Here is a 23,237-nt window from a genome sequence, read left to right on the forward strand (position 1 = left end):
TCCTAGGCGCAGTTTTGGACGACGTTGCTCCCCTTTGTGAATATCTGTTGCGTGTGTTTTTGGATACCTGTTTCAAAATTTTGGAAAACTGTTTAGTCAAGAACACAACTGTATCATCACTAGTTTCATCTGAATCGGATACAACATTATTTTCTTCAGCGGCAAATGCAACATTTTTTTTGTTTTTTCGTATGATCAGTTAAAATTTCCATTTCATATGTTTTAAGATTTCCCATTAACTGAGTAACTGATTTATTCTCCCAGCCATCATGCTCTTGGATGGCTGTGACTTTCATTCGAAACCTGGGAGGTAGAGATCTCAGTATTTTCTTAACAAGCTTTGCTTGCAAGAGTGGTTCACCAAGGACCATTGCGCGATATGCCAGTTCCTGTACGCGTGTGTGAAAGTCGATGATTGTCTCATCCCCATTCATGCGAAGCTCTTCGAATTCTGACTGGACCAGTTGCAGCTTTGACTATTTTACCGATGTAGTTCCTTCGTAAGTAGACTCAAGAGCCTCCCAAGCACCTTTAGCTGAAGGAATACCTGCAACAATTGAGAACAGACTTTCATGCATAAGAGAATAAATTGTGTCTAAAGCCTTATCATTGTTTCCAGCGTTGGTTATCTCTGTTTGAGTCCACTCGGTCTCAGGCTTAGCTACTTCTGTTCCGTCAGTACTGGAACTGGGTTTAGTGGGATGTGTCCAACCTGCCACCACAGACCGCCACACGGCTTCACCTTGAGCTTTAAGATGCGTACAGGTGCGAGCCTTCCAATATGCATAGTTGTCACCGGTCAACTAGGGAATGATTTTAGTTCGATCCATTCAGTAACACTTAACACCCCGTGAGATCAAACAAATAAGCAACAAACAGATAAATAAAAAGAGCCGCTGAAGAGATGAGTTCAAGAGGCACAGATTCGCCAGATCGATAAACTAATAAATTAAGTCTACAGGCTCTGATACCAATTGAAATTGCACCGTGACACTTGAAAACCAAAAGCAATGTATTTTTACTTGTTATTTAAGTTATGCACCAGTTACGTTCATTAATTAAACTCGTTTAAGCAAGTGTAAATAATAATTGCAGAAAGCATAAAGTAATGTAAAAACACAAAGAAATTGTTACGCAGTTCAGAGCTCCTTCTCCTACGTCTGCGGGGCAACCCACATCTGCCCAATCCACTATAGATGTTCACCAAAAGGAGTATTACAAGAGGTAAATGTAGATGGCCTCCAGCCTTTACCACTACCACTCTTTCTAACACCTATCCAGGACTGACATACGAATACCCGAACAATCTTCACAAGATACTTCAGTAGTACCACGTACTGATCATGTAGTACAGATTAAATATTCTTAAGAATTAAATATAGAACATATTAAAATAGGAAGCTTTGCAAATCAGATGTGTGTTCAGTATATTAATCTCAAAAATCAGCAATGTCTTCTTTCGGACAACATCCTTTTATAGCAGATATTGAGCTTCATTTGTGATCCTTAAATGTAGCCTTTTTTCTTGTTCGAATAAACCTCATCCATGTTCTTTTTTATTTCTTTGAAAGCTTCATACGTAGACTTCATTCTCCAAGACATACCATCCCACACATTTAGATATCACATGATCCAAAATAGAATTAATTCTAACAACTCTAATTAATTTCTTTAATTAAAAACTAATAAAGCTACTACTAAATAACATAGCCAATAAGTTTAATGTGTAAATAATTTTACACTTACACAAATATAATGAAATTGCCTGTAGACTAAATTCCATCACATTACATACAATTAATCACAAATGATATGTCTAAAACTTTATGTGATCAAAATAATCCGCTTAATATATACAATTTTAACAGATTAAGGATGTTGTGGCTACTCTCAAACCAAATTAAAATTATAAGATCAGTAGACAATTATCAATTTATTGCCTAAACTTTGTGTGATTGAAACTAAACAATCTTAGGTAGCTAAATATGCGGTAGCATTTCCTTAATTAACCAAGATTGAAAACTCAAGATATTCCAGTAAATTAAAGATGCTATGACTATTTTTTAAAGGACCAAAAACAAATCATATTGGCAAGGAATACTTAAAATTTTGACAAACAGATTATACCAGATTGTGATGGGAAAATCTAAATATACTCCTAGAAAAAGTGGTTAGAGACAAAGACTCATTGAAAACCAATTTCTTAGGTAGAGTATCAATTTAAGGAGACTAGTGGCACAACTTAAAATTAAACATTAAACTCATATATTCCAAATAAATTGCATAACTTAAAGCAATTTACAATATTATATTTCAAAGTATAAACTCAATATTCAAACACCAATGAGTCCAAACCAAAAGAGACCCAACATTTTGAATAATAATGTATTGGATATATACTTTAATTTTTTTTTTTAACTGTAAGCCCATGCCAAAAATGTTTTAATGCATAAAGATCAAATTGATGAGAAATAACTGAATTTACAAGTTTAAACAATATCAAACCAAAAGGATATGCTATCATTTGTAAATCAAAATCTCACAAACTCTAATTGCATAATTAAACTTAATATTATACACTTAATGTGATCGAATGCATAAAACAATCTACAGAGTATGAACCAACTAAAGAATATGAATTTAAACCAAATATTCATTTATTCATACTTAACCAAATATGGGCAATCATAATTCAAAAAAACTAAATGAATTATGGAATTAATGGCAAAAGTCAATTGCCTAGAAAATATGTTTTTCCAAAATTACTAAATTGATTCAAAATCACTCTCCATAACTTAATTAATAATAATATTATTATTATTAGCAAAATTTCAAATAACCAAAATAGCAATAAATAGTCATACTAATATTATCACATTAAGTAGGAAACTAAATATGGAAAAACAAAGGTTAAAACCGCTAACATTTGTAAACGTTTTTGGATAAAATTTTGAAAACTTAATAAAATTTGAAGTCCAAAAAACCTTAATGTCAAGGAAATTATTTTCTGACTGGAATATTGTCATATAAATTTATTTGGAAACAATTTAAGATACATATCTGAACACCATAACAATATTAATCTTATCATTAATTAATTATTAATAGCAATAAGTAACATTATAATCACTATTAATATTAGTAATTACAAACTAAAGTATGGTAATGCACTTATAATGTTTTCATTTTTCTAAAGATAAAATATGTGACTAGTCCAAATTAGCGGTTAACTGTAACTGTAGCACTAATGATCAATAATAACCGTAAAAGATAATTAATGGCTAACCTTAATTGTGCAGACTGCATCTCCCCATTGCGCTAACAACGATGATGATCCACAGGAGAAGAAAAAACTCCAGAGTTCTCTCATCTTCACTGTCAGTGTCAGTAGCCTCGATGCAGCGTCCAATGGTACATTTAAAAATTTATTGGTAGGGCTTAATTACCAACATTAATAGTCATGTGAAATGAAATGGTAATCATGCCAATGTACCAAATATAGCAGATTACCATGAAATAATAATTATTATGAAAGGTAATAAAATAAGATTAGTCCCTAAACTTAATAACAGTAATTAATAATGCCGAATTTAACTTAATAAATGGCAAAATTGTAATTAAGGGATGCCAAATACGAATCTCAATTTTACCACATAATAATTAACCATGACTATTATGATACTTAAGGAGACTGAAGCTAAGGTAATAACCAAATTACCATTATACAGACAATATAACAACTATATTGCTTTTGCCATAAAATTAAAGACTTAATATCATTAAGGCCCTGAAAAACTATTGATAGATTAAAAATTAATCAACTTAAATAATAGTTATAATTCTTAATGGCCAAAATAACAATTAAATCCTTAATGTCTCAAAATAGGCCAAGACAATAATTATAGCACTTAATCACTCAAATTAGGCTCATAAACTTCAATGGCCCAAGTGAACTATAACATGAATGATAAATGATCTAGTACTGAAATAGACCAACTTAATATTATTACAAACGATAAATACAAAAATATGGTAAAATATGTCATTCAAGCATTACCCTCTTTCGCTATGATGGTTTTCCTGTTACCTGTGGGCCTTTGTAAGGAGCTGGAGACTATGATGAATGAGTATTGGTGGACCGGTTGTGTTGGCAATGGCAGAGGGATACGATGGAGAAGCTGGGATGGCTTATGTTTACCTAAGAAGTATGGGGACATGGATTTTAGAAGAATCAGAGACATGAATTTGGCCCTACTTGGAAAGCAGGCATAGAGACTTCTCACGAGGACAAACTCTTTTGTAAGTCGTATTTATAAGGCACGTTATTATCCTACCACTTCGTTCTTTCAGGCGGAAGCTGGTAGTAATCCATCGTTTGTTTATTTGGAGAGGGTTGCTAGAGGCAAAGGAGTTGTTGAGAAAGGGTTGTCGTAGAAGTATTGGTGATGGCCGAGCGACCAAGTTTGGAGAGGATCCTTGGTTACCAGATGTGCTGAAACCGTATGTTACAACATCACTACACGAGTCAGTTACCATTACTCCGGTCTCATCTTTGCTCAATGTTGGTGGGACTGGTTGGGACTATGATTGCTTTCGGGACATTTTTTATGCTCGTGATGCGGCACTTATCATGGAGCTTCCTTTGGGTACAAGATTACCTCCTGATTCATGGTACTGGGCCGATGATCATAAAGGGAATTATACGGTACGTTCTTGCTATCGGCGGCTAGTGGGGGAAGCGAATGACTCGCGCCCGTGGGCGAGAATTTGGAACTTACACGTCCCTCCAAAGGTGAGGAGTTTTTGTTGGCAGCTTGATTTTGAGTATTTACCTGCTCGTGATTTATTGATTAGAAAACGTGTTGCTTGCCAGATAACTTGTCATTTGTGCCATCAGTTTGAGGAACCTGCCTTGCATCTGTTTGCTACGTGCAGTGAGACAGTAAAGGTTTGGGCTGCTCTTGGCTTATCAATCGTGGCCACCGAAACTGGTAATGTCTCTGCTTGGTTTTTTGAGAATCTTAGTACATTAGATGGTGATAATTTATGCAAATTTGTAATGGCGTGCTAGGGTTTGTGGTGTAGTAGGAATGATTCGGTGTGGAGGAATGTTCCGTACTCAATGGATTTGATGTTGCGTTATGCTCTGTCTTTGTGGAGTAATTGGAAGTGTGCGAATGAGGAGGAAACACCCACTGGTCAACAAAGTGTAGAGGAGAGTTGGAGGCCCCCGTCCTTGGGCCGTATAAAGTAAAACATTGATGTCGCAATGAGTTCTACAAGCGGCACCATGGGTATGGGATGGGTTATTAGAGATGAAACGGGGGCTCTCATTGCTGCGAAGAGCTCAAACTATGTGGGGTTTTATGATGTTAAAGAAGCCGAGGCGGTGAGTATAAGGGAGGCTCTAAGTTGGGTCTAGGCTTTGGATTATGGAAATATTGATGTGGAAACTGATTCCCAGATTGTTTTTCATGCTTTATCTTTGCATTCTTATAACTCGCCTTTTAGTTTGTTAATTGATGATGTTTAAGAGGCTGCATCTTTGATACATGATGTGGTCTTTAGTTTTGCTAGGCGATCTGCGAATCGTGTTGCCCATGCTCTTGCAAGGGAAGGCGTTTCTTTGTCAGGTTGCGGGGAGTGGTTCCACATTCCTCCCCAGTTTCTTGCGAACACTCTTGGTTCTGAATTAATACATTAAGCTCTTATTCTCAAAAAAAAATATGGTAGTTAGTAATAATTAAAACTTAATAAACATGTTATAAATTCAAAAGGAGCTATAATTATTATTAAAAGAGCAAATACCAATTTTGGTCCTACGAGTATTAACAAAATGACAATTTTGGTCCCACATGTTTAACAAAATGACAATTGTAGTACCAATTTTCATCCACGACTATTGTTTTAGTGCCAAAATTCATCATGTCGGTCACCCATCCATTTAAGACATGCCGAAATCTAAAATTTTTAAGGGTATTTTCATCCTTTTCAACTTAAGATCCAAATTTGAGCATGAATAAAGAGATTTAATTCCTAAGATTCATCCCAATTCGCAATTTTCCTCATCATCCTACCTTAATTTGAAAAGGAGAACTGCGAATTCAGATCAATCTTAGGGCTTAAATTCATTTATTCATGCTCAAATTGAGATCTTAATTAGAAAATGATGAAAATACCCTTCATAATTTCATATTTCATCATGTCTTAAACGAAGTGGTGACCGGCGTGATGAATTTTGGCACTAAAACAATAGTCGTGGATGAAAATCGGTAGTAAAATAATAGCTAATGCTTATCGGTCATTATTTTGTGTACCGTGGTCCACAAAGGTCCAAAAATACATAAAGTGTATTATTCTAACTCATAAAATACATGATTCTAACACATAAAGTATATTATTCTGTCTCATAAAATATAGGCTAAAATGTCATCCGGCACCATGAACTATATCGGATTATTCATGCCGCACCCTGAACTTTCATAAGGTATATTTTGATCCATGAACCAATAATATTTTTTGGAAAAAGGGTCAAATAGGCCCTCGAACTTTAGCTTAAAAGTCAATTAGGCCCCTAAACTTTTTAAAGGTTCAATTACACCCATCAACAATTCATTTAGGTGCAATGAAGCCCAAAAATAAGTTAATGACCTGCTATCACAAGTCATTAGGGTTCAGGCCACCTTCTGGTGAATTTTCCGACAAAAAAAAGGTGACCAGCAACTGACCCAGATTTGCTAAAAATTTTGCCGAACACTTCTTTTGTCGAAAACTTCGCCAGTCACTTTTTTGTTTTTTTGCCAGAAAATTCGCCGGAAGGTGGCCTGAACCCTAATGACCTTTTGATAGCAGGTCATTAACTTGTTTTGGGGCTTCATTGCACTTAAATGAATTGTTGATGGGTGTAATTGCATCTTTAAAAAGTTTAGGGACCTCATTTGACTTTTAAGCTAAAGTTTGAGGGCTTATTTGACCCTTTTCCCATTTTTTTTTCATCTATCAGTTTTTACAGGTTACCTACAGGTTGCAGGTAATTTATGCTGACATGGATTTTTTTTTAATTACCAAGGGCGTTGTCCATCACGTTCTGCTTGTATATAAAGAAGTAGCCATCGTCTAGGAGCTCCAGCTGCCACTGCTCCTTCAATCTCTCAAGCTCTTTCCTCAACTCCCCTACGTTTTCCGACGGGTTCACCTCTACCGGAAACTTCTTCGTCTCGCATTGCGACGGCACCAATATACGAAGCTTCTTCCATTCGAACTGTTCGTGTTCTTGGATAATCCAGATGAGGCTGTTGTAGTCGCGGGTAATGGCCTAAAGCTCACGTCCACTTTGGAGTGATCGGAGAGTTCGTAGTCATGCAGTGTCCAATAGTCTAACAACTCAACTCCGTTCGTGTAAACCATTATTCTACTCACCGGAATGCCGTCCGTTTCTTCAATCCTCTCTTTCAACTTCCTAATGGTATTGGTGGCCGCGGCGGCAACATGCATCTCCTGCTGTTTGTCTGTATCTGAATCTGAGGCGGCCACGACTAGCTGGACGTGGGAATGTGATCCTCTGACCATTTTTCATTCCCTTATCGCCAAGAACTTCCAATACCTTCTTCTCCTGCACAACCTTCTCACCCTTGCATTGCCGGCACCTGTTTTTATCGCTAATAGTTTTGCCAGTTCCCTTGCATTCATTGCAGGGATGTTGAAAGGAGGCTTTTATGTCAACCCTGAAGCTAAGCTGATGTTCATCATTCGCATCCGTGGGTATGAACACTCTTCTATTTTGTGTTGATCATACAGTGCTACAGTTCCTTTTAATTTACATCAATTCATTTATCTTGCTTCTCATGTGATGGATTCCAGTATCAATGCCATGCACCCAAATACTAAAAAGATATTGCAGCTTTTCCGTCTAAGACAGGTGAATGGTCTATTACTTCTTTGTAGAAAATTTTCTATGTAATTGTTCTGATTCATCAACTTGATTTCAAAGGTACCCAAATTTGAGGAGTGTAAGGGAATTGATTTACAAGAGGGGTTATGGCAAGGTGAGCAAGCAGAGGAATGTCTTGACAGATTATAACACTGTTATTGAACAAGTATGCTTGCTTCCACAAGTTAAGTTGCATTTTTTTCGATAGACTGTGCCCACTTTATGGATTCTTTTTTATTTTTCAGACTCTAGGAAAACTAGAGCATGTCATTGAAGCACCGGATTTCAGATTTGGACCCTTTACCCTTGCACTTTGGGCATAGCACATTACGGGACAGGCATAGCTTCTTCGATCTCGAACTTTAAAAGGGTGGTTCTTGATTCTGGCTTTACGGTAAGTCTTCTTGAGATCGTTCTTGTGAACTCCCAAGATCTAATAGTATTAGTGTTATCGCTCTTCTTGGGCGCTCTCCCAAACATCTTCTCCTCCGATTTCTTCGAATAAAAAAAATAGGGGAACGATTGTGAGAGTGTGGAAAGAAAGAAGCACATATGGGGAATCCTTCTCTTATTGAAGTTGCAGCAATGGACGGTTCAGATTTACTAATTTTATGCGGCCTATAAAAAAGTAGTATGAGCTATAGGAGTTGACTTAAAAAAGGTCCACAACTAATAACTTGTGCCATGTCAGCATAGTAACATGAAAACCTGTAAAAAATGTTAGATGAAAAAAAATTATTAGTTCATGGATCGAAATATACCTTATGAAAGTTCAGGGTGCGGCATGAATAATCCGATATAGTTCATGGTGCCGGATGACACTTTAGCCTAAAATATATTATCATACCCCAAAATTTTCATTATTCTAACACATAAATACATTATTCTAACATATAAAGTACATTATTTTAATTCATAAAATACATTATCTTACCCCCACAATATTTATTATTCTAACATGCACGCGGAGTAAGATTTTTTTTTTTAACATCAAAACGACGTCGTTTTGGACCATGGTCCACACAATAATTTGTCAATGTTTATATCATGCGTTAGGGTTTACCTTGTAAGATAACTATAGTCGAACTATTTTATCTCCTTAATTTTTTTATCGTTTATTTTTGTACAAATAAAATTAATTTATAAAAGGGTGAATCAACGATTTGGTCCCTCACTTATTCGCGACTTGTCAATGTTGTCCTTGAATCACGTATTCATCGATTTAGTCCCCGAAAATAATTGTTTTTCGTCAAATCAGTCCCTATGGCCGTATTCCGTCAAGTCTCAGGCGAGAGCTCCGATTTGCCCTGGGCATTTTGGTCTTTTCACGCCTTCTTCTTCATTAATTCTGACCAAGCTTCGCCGGAGAAGCTCAAGCTCACCGGAGGGAGCTCCATCTCTTCTCTTCCCCACCCCAAAGCCTCCGGTGACCAAGTCTCACAACGTCGGAGCTACGAACCTCTCCGCCGAGAAAATAGTCTCTGGGTCCTCTCTATATTTTGTCTCCATTCGCCGTTCTTTTGATTTGAGGTTTCTAGGTGGGTTGCGTTTAACCATTTCAGGTTCTCCGCAATAATCAATCTCCTCGAGGTTATCTTTCTTGTCTGTCAAGTGTTAATGGAGAATCTTTGAACTTCTCTTCAAACGGTGCGTTTCAATACTTTTTCCGCAAAGGTATTTTGATTCGTTTCGAACACTGTTAAAAAGACTGGCTTTTGCTTCTTTTTTTTTTTTCTCTGTTTCATCTTCTCTTCTGTTCATAGTAAGGCTTGATCAAATTCGTCGATCTAGAGTGAGTTAAGAGAGCAGTGGGTTAGCTAAGCTCAGGGTACTCTAGCGTTTAGCCTGTCTTTAATCATGGCAATGGTGGAGAATGCTTCTCAGGAAACGGTGGTTAACGGCGGCAGAGCTGACGGTGATCAGCCGAAGAGTAACAGCGGTAACAATCTGATGTCGGAATCCAATGGCTTGTACATGAAGGCCCATCCTTTCCAGGCGCATGATAGCAACAACCAGCTGCACAAGGAGCGGTTGGATGATCAGCCGCCGATGAACGATGGCAGCAGCGGCGGAGAGGTCGATGTGAACGGCAGTGAGACTTGGTCACCGGAGGCTTTGGGGTGGGGAAGAGAAGAGATGGAGCTCCCTCCGGCGAGCTTGAGCTTCTCCGGCGAAGCTTGGTCAGAATTAATGAAGAAGAAGGCGTGAAAAGACCAAAATGCCCAGGGCAAATCGGAGCCTTCGCCTGAGACTTGACGGAATATGGCCATAGGGACTGATTTGACGAAAAGCAATTATTTTCGGGGACTAAATTGATGAATACGTGATCTAGGGGCAACATTGACAAGTCACGAATAAGTGAGGGACCAAATCGTTGATTCACCCTTTATAAAAATATATTATTAAAAAAATTCGAATAGAGAACTTTTAAATAACACCATTTTGATTTTTTTTTTCAATGAATAAATTTATAGGTACATAAATTCACTATGTAGGTACATAACTTTATTATTGTAGGTACATAAATTTATCATTGTATGTTCATAAAATTACTACTACAAGTTCATCACAAATTGTTAAAACGATATATTGAAAAACATGTTATTATGTGTGCCATTTAAAATATTTCAATGAGATTTATTTATATATTGATTTTATTTATACAATATATATATATATATATATATATATATATATATATATATATATATATATATAAGTGATAATTGATCAAATAGTGCAATTTTTATGTACCTGAATTGTTTATGTACTTATTGTATTATTTTTAGGAAAATGCTTAACTCTTTTATTTTTTTATTACAAAGGAAGGGGGATACCCATACAATCTATGCCTACACTGAGGCTCAAAACCTAGACCTCCCACATAGGAGAGCAATCCAATACCAGTGGACCACAAGCCACCAGTTGCTTAACTCTTTTATGTTTATCACTTATACTTACAAACCATGGTCTTTATTTTTATGTACGATGCGACATGGACTTCCATGATATAATTTGCCTTTAATAGTGGAGATCAGAATCAAATTTGAAATGAAGAATCAAAAGCCACAAAAAGTTAATATTTACCTCTATTTTTCCAAAAGAATTCATTCTAATGCGAACTGGATAAAAATGAGTAAAATAGGCAGAAGAAGCAAACTGTATGAGAGGAAATGTAGGACCTGAATAAGTCGATAAACATTCCAAATTTATATATAAAAAAATATATAAATAAAATGAGATTTAATTAAAAAAAATCCCCAACAAAAGAAAGAACGAGAGAAGGGAAAAATTCAAGTTATGTGTAACACACAGTTGGTTTTACGGCTTGGGGCAATCGATCGGCGGGCTAACACTATCGTAAAATATTAGGTTACCGAATGGAATTAACTTGTGGTGAAAAAGGAGCAGGGTAACTAGATGTTATTGAAAAATCTGACCCTTTACAAGATGATCCGAGGGTATTTATACAAGGAAATAGATCCCTTATAAGGGAAAAAGGGAGAAAAAATAACTAAACAAGCTTTGGAATCTACCATAATTACCACGGTAACGGCTTAAAATGAGAAAAGGAAGTTACTTGCTGAACAAGGAAAAGAATCTTTGCAGAATCCGCCATTAACCGTCACTGGAACGCGCACTCGGTCGGAGACACCTTGACTGCCTAGCTTGGTCACCCGCCTGGGCCAGCTGAAGCACCCAGATAGGGACACTCCGACTACTGAGCCTGGTCGCCCACCCAATCTCTTTAGAGAGCTCGGTCGGAGACATACTGACTACCGAGCCTAGTCGTCCATCTGAGCCAGCTAGAAGCCCGAGCGAGGACACACTAACCAGGCGGCTTGGTCTCCCGGGTGCTCGTGCTACCGTTGCTTATGAAGGGGACACTTTCTCTTCAACTGCTAAGTGCTCTTCTGAAGTCGGTCCTCACTACTCTCCACGCTCCCAGGCTGAGTGCCTGACTAGGGGTATCTATCATACACTCTCCTTAGAAGTTAAAACCGATTTGTTACCTCACGAGGTTGCTAGGAGTGTTTTAGCGTTAGACTCTCACAATAAAATGGATTACAGTAATATGGTTGAACACTCAAGCTATATTACTTTCGGCAAACTAGAACATATGGCGAGCAATTCGAAATTTTATCGGAAGTGTTGGCAGAATTTCGTAGGAAAAGAATGATTTTCCTGGAAAATAGGAGAAGAAAATCAACAAAGTAAAATGATTCTACTGTGAGAATCAATTTTCTAATTCGTCTATTATCCATTGTGAAAATACAATATATCAATTTCGATCTTCATCTCACTACGAAGAACCAAAATTTATGTTGACCCGACTCAAATCAAAAGTGAACCCCCCAGGCCACATATTTTTATCACAAAATAGCCACTTAAAATGACATTTTTTAAAAAAATTTCCAACAATTTGAGAACTTCAAAAAAACCTTTTTGTTTTCCCTCTTCCCCTTTAGAATATCAATTTTCTTGAAAGAAAAATTCTGCTAACACTTCCAATAAATTTTCAAAATGCTCGCGTGTTGTTCTAATTCACAATAAAATTTATATTTATATATATATATATATATATATATATATATATATATATAATTCATTTTATTGACTTATTAAACTCCTACAGGAAATTGAAATGGTATGAAAGGGCGACAATGGAGGGTGATGCATTTGAGAAGGCCGAGCAGGCATTATATTATATTGTAGATTGTAGATAGGTTTCTTTTTAGGCTGAAATAGGTTTTTCTATTGTGTAATGGGAAGCCAACGCAGCCATCACGTGTTTCCACCCTACCTACCTTGCTCCCATATGGGAAGCCTCTAATAAGTAATAACCATAACCACAAATATATACTACATTGTGGTCGAGCAGCATAATTGTGACTTCTCAAATAAAAGGTTTCAGGTTTAAACCTTAGTGTGAGGGCTTTGACTCTTTGTATTTTAATAAATTGAAAAAGTATGTATGCACAGATATTACATTATAATAGACTCAATAGCATTTCAAAAGATAATAATAATAGCCATGCCCACAACCTAGGGTTTTCTTTTGGTTTTCATTCCTTTTTTTTATTTTATATTATTTATTTTTGCCCAGTAAGGTTTAACTGAGATGTTCAAGAATATAGTCGGGTTGTATATTGTATTGTATGAAAACTTGATTTCAAAGATTAATATGGGAAAGTGAAACTTTTACCCGCTGAATTATAGGTTAATAACATTTTTTTTCTCCCGTATTATTCATGTATTCACATTAGTCCCTTTAATTATTTTAAAAATGATAATTTTTTCCCTTAGCTTGATATATTAAATAGACATTTTTATCCTTAAAATAAATATTTCATTCATTTTTCTTCTCAAATAAATTATGACCACGCTTTTGTTCAAATCGAACAAACACTATAGCAATCAAATCGAAAGTAAGGATGACCACTAATCTAGTTAATCTCCTCTTGTGTTCATTTTCCGTATGCATATGTAATGTGAATGTATAAAAAGATGATAATGAACTGATGAAAGTAGACTCAAAGAGAGAAATTAGCATCCAGAAGACCTTCTCTTTTATTGAATAATATAGAAAGAGTTGAGAGGCTATTTTGTAGAGAGAGAGAGAGCCAGGAAAGAGTCCAGCCAAGAGGAATGAACCACGGTTCGGTTTGAACTAAATCGGACATTGTAGCAATCGAACCGAAAGGTTCCGATTATATATGATTTAGAACCAGAACCCAATAATACACTATATTTTCATTTTGTTATGAACACACAAAAAATACAAGATTTGTTAAAATTTAACGACTATCATTTCTTTATTTAAAGAAATGACACTGTTTTCGGATCAAGGTCCACGGTATAACAACAGGGTCCATGGTATAACAATTATTGTTAAAGGCCATGTTTGGTAAAGACTTATTTGACCACTATTAATTGTTTGATTTAGTTAAAATGTCAATATAACTGTTTGGTTAATTAGCTTTTTACAACTTCAAAAGGTTAAAATTCAAAAAGCTACTCCAAACAACTGTTTTAATTAGCTTTTTGAGAAAAGAAATTATACCAAACAGTTATCAGCTAACAACTAATTTACCAAACACTTTTCTACAATCAACTAATGCTATCAACTATTTATAACATCTAATTAACACAATCAGTTAACAACTAACAACTATCAGCTAGCAGTCATTTTATCAAATAGGGCCAAAGTATTTAAGCGGCTAAATGAGATATTAGTGATATTTAATCATGGCGAACGTTTATTTCTTTACTTTGGAATGTTTTTTTTTTCTTTTTCTTTTTCTTATATCTTTTACTTGTCATCCCAAAACCCAAGACTCACCAGCCCAACGTGATGAGGCAGTAGGCCGAGAAGGTAGTGGTTCACTTGTTATACAGTGAACCATTGTCCATATATTATTGTGTATCATGATCATTTATTAAAATTATAGTAGAATTAAATGATATTTCAGTGTTACTATAATGAAACTAGTGTGTAAAAAATAAAATTAAAAAAATAGAACATATTATAGTTAAATGAAACTGTAGTATAATTAAAATAATACTTTAGTATTACTATAATAAAACTAATATTTAAATGCTACACGCTACTACATTGACCATGGTCCACAGTAAAATTTGCTTTTGTAGTTGGAAAATTTTATTGTGAACCATGGTGTATGTAGTAATGTGAAATATGAAGTATGTATCATTTTAATTACACTTTCAGTTTCATTTGATAATATTGCTATGTTTTTTAATTTCATTTTCCATCCACACTAGTTCTATTATAGCGATACTAAAGTAACATTTTAATTCAACTATAGTTTCATACTTTCATTTAATTGATAATTGATTGAGCTCTATTTTTATTTCATTTTCCACACACACTAGCTTAATTATAGTAATGTTGAAGTATTATTTTAATTGCACTTCAAGTCATTTGACAATATATGTTATCGTATGACTATGAATTTTAGTTTCATTTTTCACGCACACTAGTTTCATTATAGCAATACTAAAGTATCATTTTAATTATACAATAGTTTAATTTGACAATATTGTGCTATGTTTTTTAGTTTCATTTTCCAGACGCACTAGTTTCATTATAGTACCACTAAAGTGTCATTTTAATTCTATCATAGTTTCATTCGACGATCATGGACTATACAGCAACGTATGGACCATGGTCCACTGTATAACATCTGATAGTAGTTCAATTGTTATGCAGTGGACCATGGTTCACACAACGTTGTATGCATTATGGTCGTAAAATAAAATTGTAGTGAAATTAAAATAATATTTTAATATTATTATAATTAAACTAGTGTGTGAAAAATTAAACTAAAAAACAGAACTCATTCAATAACGTATATTGTTAAATGAAACTGTAGTATCATTAAAATGATAATTTAGTGTTGCTATAATGAAACCGGTGTGTGTGAAAAATGAAACTAAAATCCAGAACCATACAATAACATATATTGTCAAGTGAACCTGAAGTGTAATTAAAACAATATTTCAGCATTGCTATAACTAAACTAGTGTATTTATAAAATAAAACTAAAAAATAGAGCTCATGCAATAATGTATATTATCAAATGAAACAGTAATAGAATTAAAATGATACTTTGATATAATGCGTGTGAAAAATTAAACTAAAAAATAAAAAAATATTGTCGAATGAAACTGAAGTGTAATTAGAATGATACATACTTTATGGTCCATGCTGCTACATGGGCCAAGGTCCACGGTAAAATTTGTTGTTGTAGTTTTGGACTTTTGGTCCAAATGAGGGTATAAGAGTAATATTATATGTATTTTAAGAGAGAAAAAATTATAAGTAAAAAATTTCACAACACGAGATATTGATATATTATGATGGATTAATTATGCAAGTTAAAACTTATTCAATTTGATAATTAATTAATTATGATATATTATTAACTATCAGCAAATTCAAACAGCTAAAAGCTATCAGTTAACAGTTATTTACCAAACTGATTATTATATTAAAAAGAAAATTGTACTAAAAAAATGCAGATAGTTTTGGGGTTGAAAACGACGTAGATAAGTGCTCAAAGGATTTGCACGGGTCATCATCAAAAGTGCAAGAATGTAGAGATTAGAATAGATAGAGTTGGACATCCCGTCTTTACCACCTGGTCTAACAATCATAGTGTTAACTAAAGCAGTTGAAGAAAGAAAGATTGCGCAAATAAAGATAAAGGGGAATGCGTCTTTAAAAGAATATCAATATTTATCTAGTAATAATCCTGAATTACTAGTTACTACATACTATAATTATACCGTAAGTCATGATCCATATATATAACAAAATGAAATTTACTAATACAAAATTATTTTTAATGTGCTACAAATATGTAGTTAAGTATAAATAAATATGTAATATACTCCGTACTTAAAATCCATATTATAATGTGAACTATAATTCATAATATAACAGTTTTTCCTATTATGTATGGGTCAATATATGATACTATGACACAAAATAATATTGATGGAGTAATTGAACGAATGACCCATCCATTAGTGATTTGGATTAGATGACTTCAACTCATTATTGAGTGCCAAGGTCATCCTTTATTATAAACTTGGGCTGAATGAACCTCAGCGCATTGAGGTCCCTTGAAGCAAATTTTACTATGGATGAACCCGGCCGACACCCAACAGAGTAGTTAGCTAGGTTGAACCTACTCCACAACTTAAGGACACCACCTTTAGGATTTACTGTAACTAGGGGAGAATATAAGTCGATAAACTAAATATATATATATATATATATATATATATATATATATATATATATATATATATATATATATATATATATAGGGTTGCACTCAGGTGCGAATAAGTGCCCAAGAAGGAATATGCGAACGAATCAGCGCGCGACACGTGTCCAGATCTAATAACTTAAAAAAAAACGCGGTGGCATTTTCGTAAATAATTAAACATCGAAGTGCAAGTAAAATCACTTACAAGTGCACCTACTTTCACCTATAAGTGCATGTAATTTTGCCTTGTTAGCATTCACTTTCCGCAAACATTCATGCACCTGGGTGTGCTTATAACTATATGTGCAACTATTTATAACTATAGGTGCAACTACTTATAACTATAGGTGCACCTACTTTCACCTATAAGTGCATGTAATTTTGCCTAGTTAACATTCATTGGTCTGAGTTCAGCGGGTTGTAATACCCCTAAAAACCGCTCGCAAACATTCATACACCTAGGTGCAACTACTTATAACTATGTGTGCAACTACTTAGAACTATATGTGCAACTATTTAGAACTATAGGTGCAACTAAATGTTGATGCTCAGTGTAAATTTTTACTTGCACCTATAATACATTTTACATGCACTTGTAATACATTTTACTTGCACTTCGATGTTCAATTATTTACGAAAATGCCACCGCGTTTTAAAAAAAAATCAGTGTTTCTCATCCATTAGATTTGGACACGTGGATGGACAGAATTCATTCCTATTTCGCGCCTGGGCGAAGCATTCGCACCTGAGTGCGATTCTATATATATATATATATATATATATATATATATATATATATATATATATATATATATATATATATATATATATAGTGAAAGGTTCCCGCGCGGTTGAATGCTTCCCGTGCAGATGTGTGGTGGATTAATGTGCGTGAGATTTGTACTCAATGTGCATGAGTGTTGTGCTTAATGTGCCTGAGATTTGTACTTAATGTGCGTGAATGTGTAAAATGCAGCAGAAAATATTGATGTCAGCTTCTTCCCCATCCCAGTAGCTATTTGCCCCTCCCTGATGATGATGATGATGCCGAGACGGGCTATGGTGGTTAAGAATTATGGGAATAATACAACAGAAATCCACACTTAGCTGCTGTGCAAATTTTACTGTGCGCGCGTCATTTATATAAACATTCAACTGCACTGAAGGTAGCTGATAATCCAGAATCCATGGCCAAATTGAAGGAAGAAGTAACAAGAAGCTTGGGCATTAATGTGCGTGAGTTTCTGTTCTGCTTCCTTCTGAGCTCGTAATTCTGAAATACTTGCGCACATTAAGCACAAATCTCACGCACATTAAACACAATACTCAGGCACATTAAGTACAAAACTCACGCATATTAACATGACGCACATTAAGTACAAATCTCACGCACATTAAGTATAAACGTCACGCACATTAATCCACCACACATCCGCACGGGAAGCCACAAGGCATATTAGGTGAGGACCTAATCTTAGGTGTGGACGTGAGGACTAATCTAGAGCATTAAATCAGAATGATGTATGATTGAGATTAAAAGAAACAAATCAGACGGATTAAGAAAACAAATCCCTTTAAAATATTAAAATATATAAATTTAGGGTAAACCAGTCTTATTAAAAGATGTGCATTCCTATACAAACTGTTGTGCATTCCTATACTGAGTGTTGTGCATCAATAACTTCATTATTGTGCATTCAAACCCCGCCAAAAAATCATACAGTGAACATCCAATGTTCTACGATGCATTGAACTATGTGCTATAATGCACAACTCCCTAGCCTATAGTGCACAACTTACAACACTAGGTTGCACAATCAGCACACGAATGCACAAACGTACTACCCAGGCATTTATACATATACACGACAATCCAAATATAGACAATATTATACTCAAAAGAACAAGCGAAAAAAATAAAAAAATACTGATTAGTTTGCATGGGCGAACACTCAATCAATGATGAAGAAATCGCGGCTCCAAATTGCAACGGTGATGATCCAAGAAAATAGGAAACCAATTTGGCCAAGGATTATACATGCGTTCACACTTTAAAAAAAAATAGAAAAAGACACTATTATCCCACTTTAACAAAAAAGATCAATCCATGTCATCTCAAGAACTCAAATCTGGACCATCCAAATAAAAAAACAAACGCACAAGATTAGTTCTCACGTCCTCACCTAAGATTAGGTCCTCACCTGATCCGGATTATATATATATATATATATATATATATATATATATATATATATATATATGAGTTCTAATGAGAACGCTTGCTTAGGTGAGAGCGTGAGATCAAATCGTGTACATCCATCTAATATTATTTAATGGTCATGATTGAGTAATAAATATAGATTACAATGTATATAAATAAGAATAAGGGGTGAAGTAGTAATGTACCAAGAATCTTTATATGGTGAAAATTGCATTAAATATTATTTTCATATGAGTAGGAGGATTAGAACACGGTAGAAACGGGAGAATCATATTCTACATTCAAAGACCGAGGTTGAGCATAAAAAATACGTTGCCAATGACTTCTTCTCCTCCGTTTGCGACCAAAGGTAAGTTTGGATTATTTTTTTTGGTGTTTTATTGTTGTTTGATTAAAAATACGCTGAATAACCAGTGTTATGTGAAGTGGACGCGCACATAGGGTCTGTGCAGATTTTCGTGTGTTTGGGTGATGGGATGTGGGTGATGGTGTGTGCTGTGCGAGGTAAGGACGTGTGCAACCGTAATGAGTCGTCACTACCATTATAACTCAGGGACCAAATTCGCCATTTTTCTTTTTTAAAAAAAAATAAAATTGATTACTAAATATAACAAAAAAAAAAAAAAAGAAAAAAAAGAAACAAGAAAAACAAAAAACAAAAAAAAAAAACAAAACAAAAAAAAACCACAGAATAAAGTAAGAAGGCATATTTGAAAAACAAGCAAAACAAGGCATATTACTCTAGTAAACTAAACGCAAACACCTCATAGTTTGTATGCATACAGTTTACAACAGTAGTAAAAAAACATACATCACCATGAAAATAAACTAAACAATGAAAGTAACACCAATGTTACTTGAATTCCTTGTTCTTTTATATAAATGAAATTAATTTGAAAAACAAGCAAAATAATGCATATTACTCTATTAATCTGATTGCACACACCTCATAGCTTGTATGCAAACACTTAACAAAAAAATTTAAAATGTAACGACAAAACTAATTTGCACAATCCTGGTGACACGATACCAAACTCCGTAGAGCAGGCCTGATCGGAGAAACGAGAAGCGAAAAACGCAGAGAAGAAAAAAAAAACTAATACGATGGCGTCAACCCCCGAGTGGTAGTCGAACAAGACGGCCGCCGTAGCCCCACCACCGCCGTTGCTCGTCAGAGGAATTCAGCGGAATTTCGCCAAAAAAAGCGAACACCAACCACAACAACTCTATAAAATCCAACAATGCCGAGAAGACCCGCAAACGCCCGAAACTCGGAATGGAACAACGCCGATTACACGGTGTTGGAAGGTAAAACACTTGAACCCGATCAATATTCTAAAGAATTGATCGATATGCTTAAATTCCAATGCTTGTTAGGGGTATATTTGGATATCAAATGCGATACATACCCCGAGTTGGTAAAGGAATTCTACCACCATATGGTGGCCACTAAAAACGAGGATAAACTAGAGATCACCTCCAAGGTCCGGGGTGAGAAAATAGTGTTGAGTGAAACTCGATTGGCCAAACTCCTATAATTGACCACCACGAGCGTATCGGAATACGACCGAAAAGCTTGGGTTGGTACTCGGACATTGGGGTACAAGGATTACTTGAGCTATTTATTGGGAAGGGATGACAGGATTACCATGGCCACGAGGCCAAACAAACAATTGCTAAACGTCGAGCAAAAGCTCTTGGTGATGATTGTGACGGACAGCCTATTGCCCACCAATAATAAGAGCAAAGATGTTGGGAGTCTTGAGTGTACCTTTGCGTACTTCCTTAAACACAGGGCTAAGTTCAATCTACCCGCTCTCATGTTAAAACATATGGAGTTTTGCAAAACCAGGAACCGACTAAGCTTGCCCTATGGTATGATCCTAAGTTGGATCATGGTGAAGAAAAGGGTAGACGTGAGCCAGACTGAGGCTAAACCCATAGGCGGGATGATCTTCAATGCCCAAAACCTCCGTCGCAGCAACATTTACCATGTCGGTAAGGGAATTTACATCACCCTCGAGGAGGTATGTCGGAAGCCCGTAGCCGAGCATAGATTGCTCGTGGAACGGTTGGGCATCCCAAACAAGAAAATGAAGCAAGCCGTCCAAGAGGACGAAGGACAGGAAGAACAAAAAGAGGAAGACAATGAACCAAGCTACACGGACGCTGTAACACCCCGTGTTACGACCCCTAAACCAAATTAATTAATTAATTACTTACCCTAAAAAGGGAACTAAAATACATTAATTAACTAAAAAAGGGTCCACCATAGTCCATGGGCCCTTATCCCTAAAGCCAACCATTAGTCCTATAAAAAATAGAATTAGCTAATCCATGCCACTTAGACCCTAATTGGGACTCTTAGATATATAAATAGGGACATAGGAGGCACCTAGAACTCACACCATAATAACTTTCACCACACAAGAATTCCCAAGAATTCCCATAGGAGAAATCAAGAAAGATGAAATCTTAGAAAGATCCTTCATAGCCAAGGAATTTAATTAAGGCTAAGAGGTAACTCATGTCTCAACAAAACCTATTTTCCTTGCTATAATCTCCTTCTTTGGCTCCCTCTATATACTTGTGTCTTGATGAATTTCTTTATGATATTTGTGATATAATCTTGATTGATTGATGTGATGATTTTATGAGTGATCTTGATGATCTTGAGGATTAAAAAGAGGTTCTTGATATTTATGTGATGATTCTTGATAAATCTTGATGGTTCTTGATAATGAAAATAAAATATGATTTTGATGATTTGGTTGGGATTAGAGCTCTAGGTTGGATTGGGAATTGATATTGTGATGTTCTTGATTTATATTTGGGTGGGAATTTGCATGTTCGGGTGTTGTTCGTGTCTAGAAGTCATGTTAGGATGTGTTCAATGTGATTCTTGCTTTTGATCCATTAATTGCCTATGTGGTGTCGTTAATTGCGTTTAAAAGTGTCTAAGCATGGTTTCGGGTTCCACGAAGGATCCCGAACGCATAGTTGATAAAAGAGTCAGTGGGGGGTAGGTGGGGGTAGGGGTACCCGCCACCTACCCGCTGCTCGAAAATCACCGCCAGGCAACGAGCAGGCGCCGGGCAAGCGTTCGCCCGCCGGCAACCCGCTGCCCGGGCGATGATCTCCGGCAGGCAGCCGGCGGGTGACCCCCACCCACCGGCTACCCGCTGGTCCGTACCCACCCCGGGTCTTCGGCTTCCCCGTTTGATGTTCCCCATTCCCCGTGGTGTCCCAACGGACCCCGTTTGTCGTGCTTGAGTCTAGTTTGATGTTTCGGGTACCGTTCGTAAGATAAAAGAGTCTAGGAATTGCATGCTTGCTGAATCGGTAACCCGTTGGCCTAGGTGGAAGTCGTATGAACCCCTTAGGACTATTCTTAGTATGTGAATGATCACACGTAAGCTTATTTATGTGTCTCTCCCTTCCCAATGTGCTATTATGTGTTATGTGATGCATGATTCCCCAATTTGGTTGCGATCAAATTGGCTATACGGGCAGTTGGATGGGTTGAGAACCATCCCAACTGTTAACCAGGCCGGTTGCGATCGGTCAAGTATATAAATATTATATAGGGCTGCGGTCCACTGTTTGGTTGTACATGAGCTGCGGTTCATTCTCTTGGCTGCGGTCAGTGATTCACTTCTTGGGCTACAGCCCATGGGCCTCGTGTGCGGATGGTCCACCGACTAGACGCGCCAGTGGTGTGCAGGGCCACCAGCCTGAGAAGGCCATAGCCCACCGACCGAGTGATCGGCGGTGCGTAGGGCTATGGTCGGCTGCGACCCACCGACTGAGGACCAGCGGTGTGTAGGGTCGTAGTCTCCGAGGATCATCGCCCACCGACTAAGATCCTCAGCGGTGTGTAGGGCTCTCGCCCACCGACTAAGGTTCTCAGCGGTGTGTCGGGCTTGATTCACTACGATCCACCGACTATGCTCATCAGCGGTGTGTAGGGTCGCAGTCCCCGTAAGAGGATCATAGTCCACCGACTGAGCGCGTCAGCGGTGTGTAGGGCTGTGATTCGCCGCTAAGCTATTGGCGGTCTGTACGGTTGGTTGCGATCAACCCCCTCATGCTGCGGCATGAGGTAGGGTGCTGCGGGGCCATGTTAGCGCTATACGCACTAACCCGCATGTTCGGGGCATGTGACTGGTCCCGTGGCGCCACCAAAGTGTGCTTATGTGATTTGAATGATGATGATTTAAATGATGACTTGAATGACGAATAAATGATGATTGAATGATGATGTGGATGACTTGAAAGTAAATTGTGA

The 23,237-nt window shown here is 36.4% G+C and overlaps 1 protein-coding gene across 1 annotated transcript; it reads right to left on the reverse strand.

Annotated features, from left to right (window-relative positions):
- Window positions 1-5,529: 5,529 nt before the first annotated feature.
- LOC109163792 lies at window positions 5,530-7,569 on the reverse strand. The gene is made up of 3 exons (XM_019312496.1): window positions 7,420-7,569; window positions 7,066-7,315; window positions 5,530-5,687 (listed from the first exon to the last, which is right to left on the reverse strand). The coding sequence occupies exons 1-3, from the start codon at window positions 7,567-7,569 to the stop codon at window positions 5,530-5,532; spliced, it is 558 nt and encodes a 185-aa protein (XP_019168041.1).
- Between the last annotated feature and the right edge of the window lie 15,668 nt (window positions 7,570-23,237).

Source organism: Ipomoea nil, unplaced genomic scaffold (assembly GCF_001879475.1).
Source record: "Ipomoea nil cultivar Tokyo-kokei standard unplaced genomic scaffold, Asagao_1.1 scaffold3043, whole genome shotgun sequence".
Taxonomy (NCBI): domain Eukaryota; kingdom Viridiplantae; phylum Streptophyta; class Magnoliopsida; order Solanales; family Convolvulaceae; genus Ipomoea; species Ipomoea nil.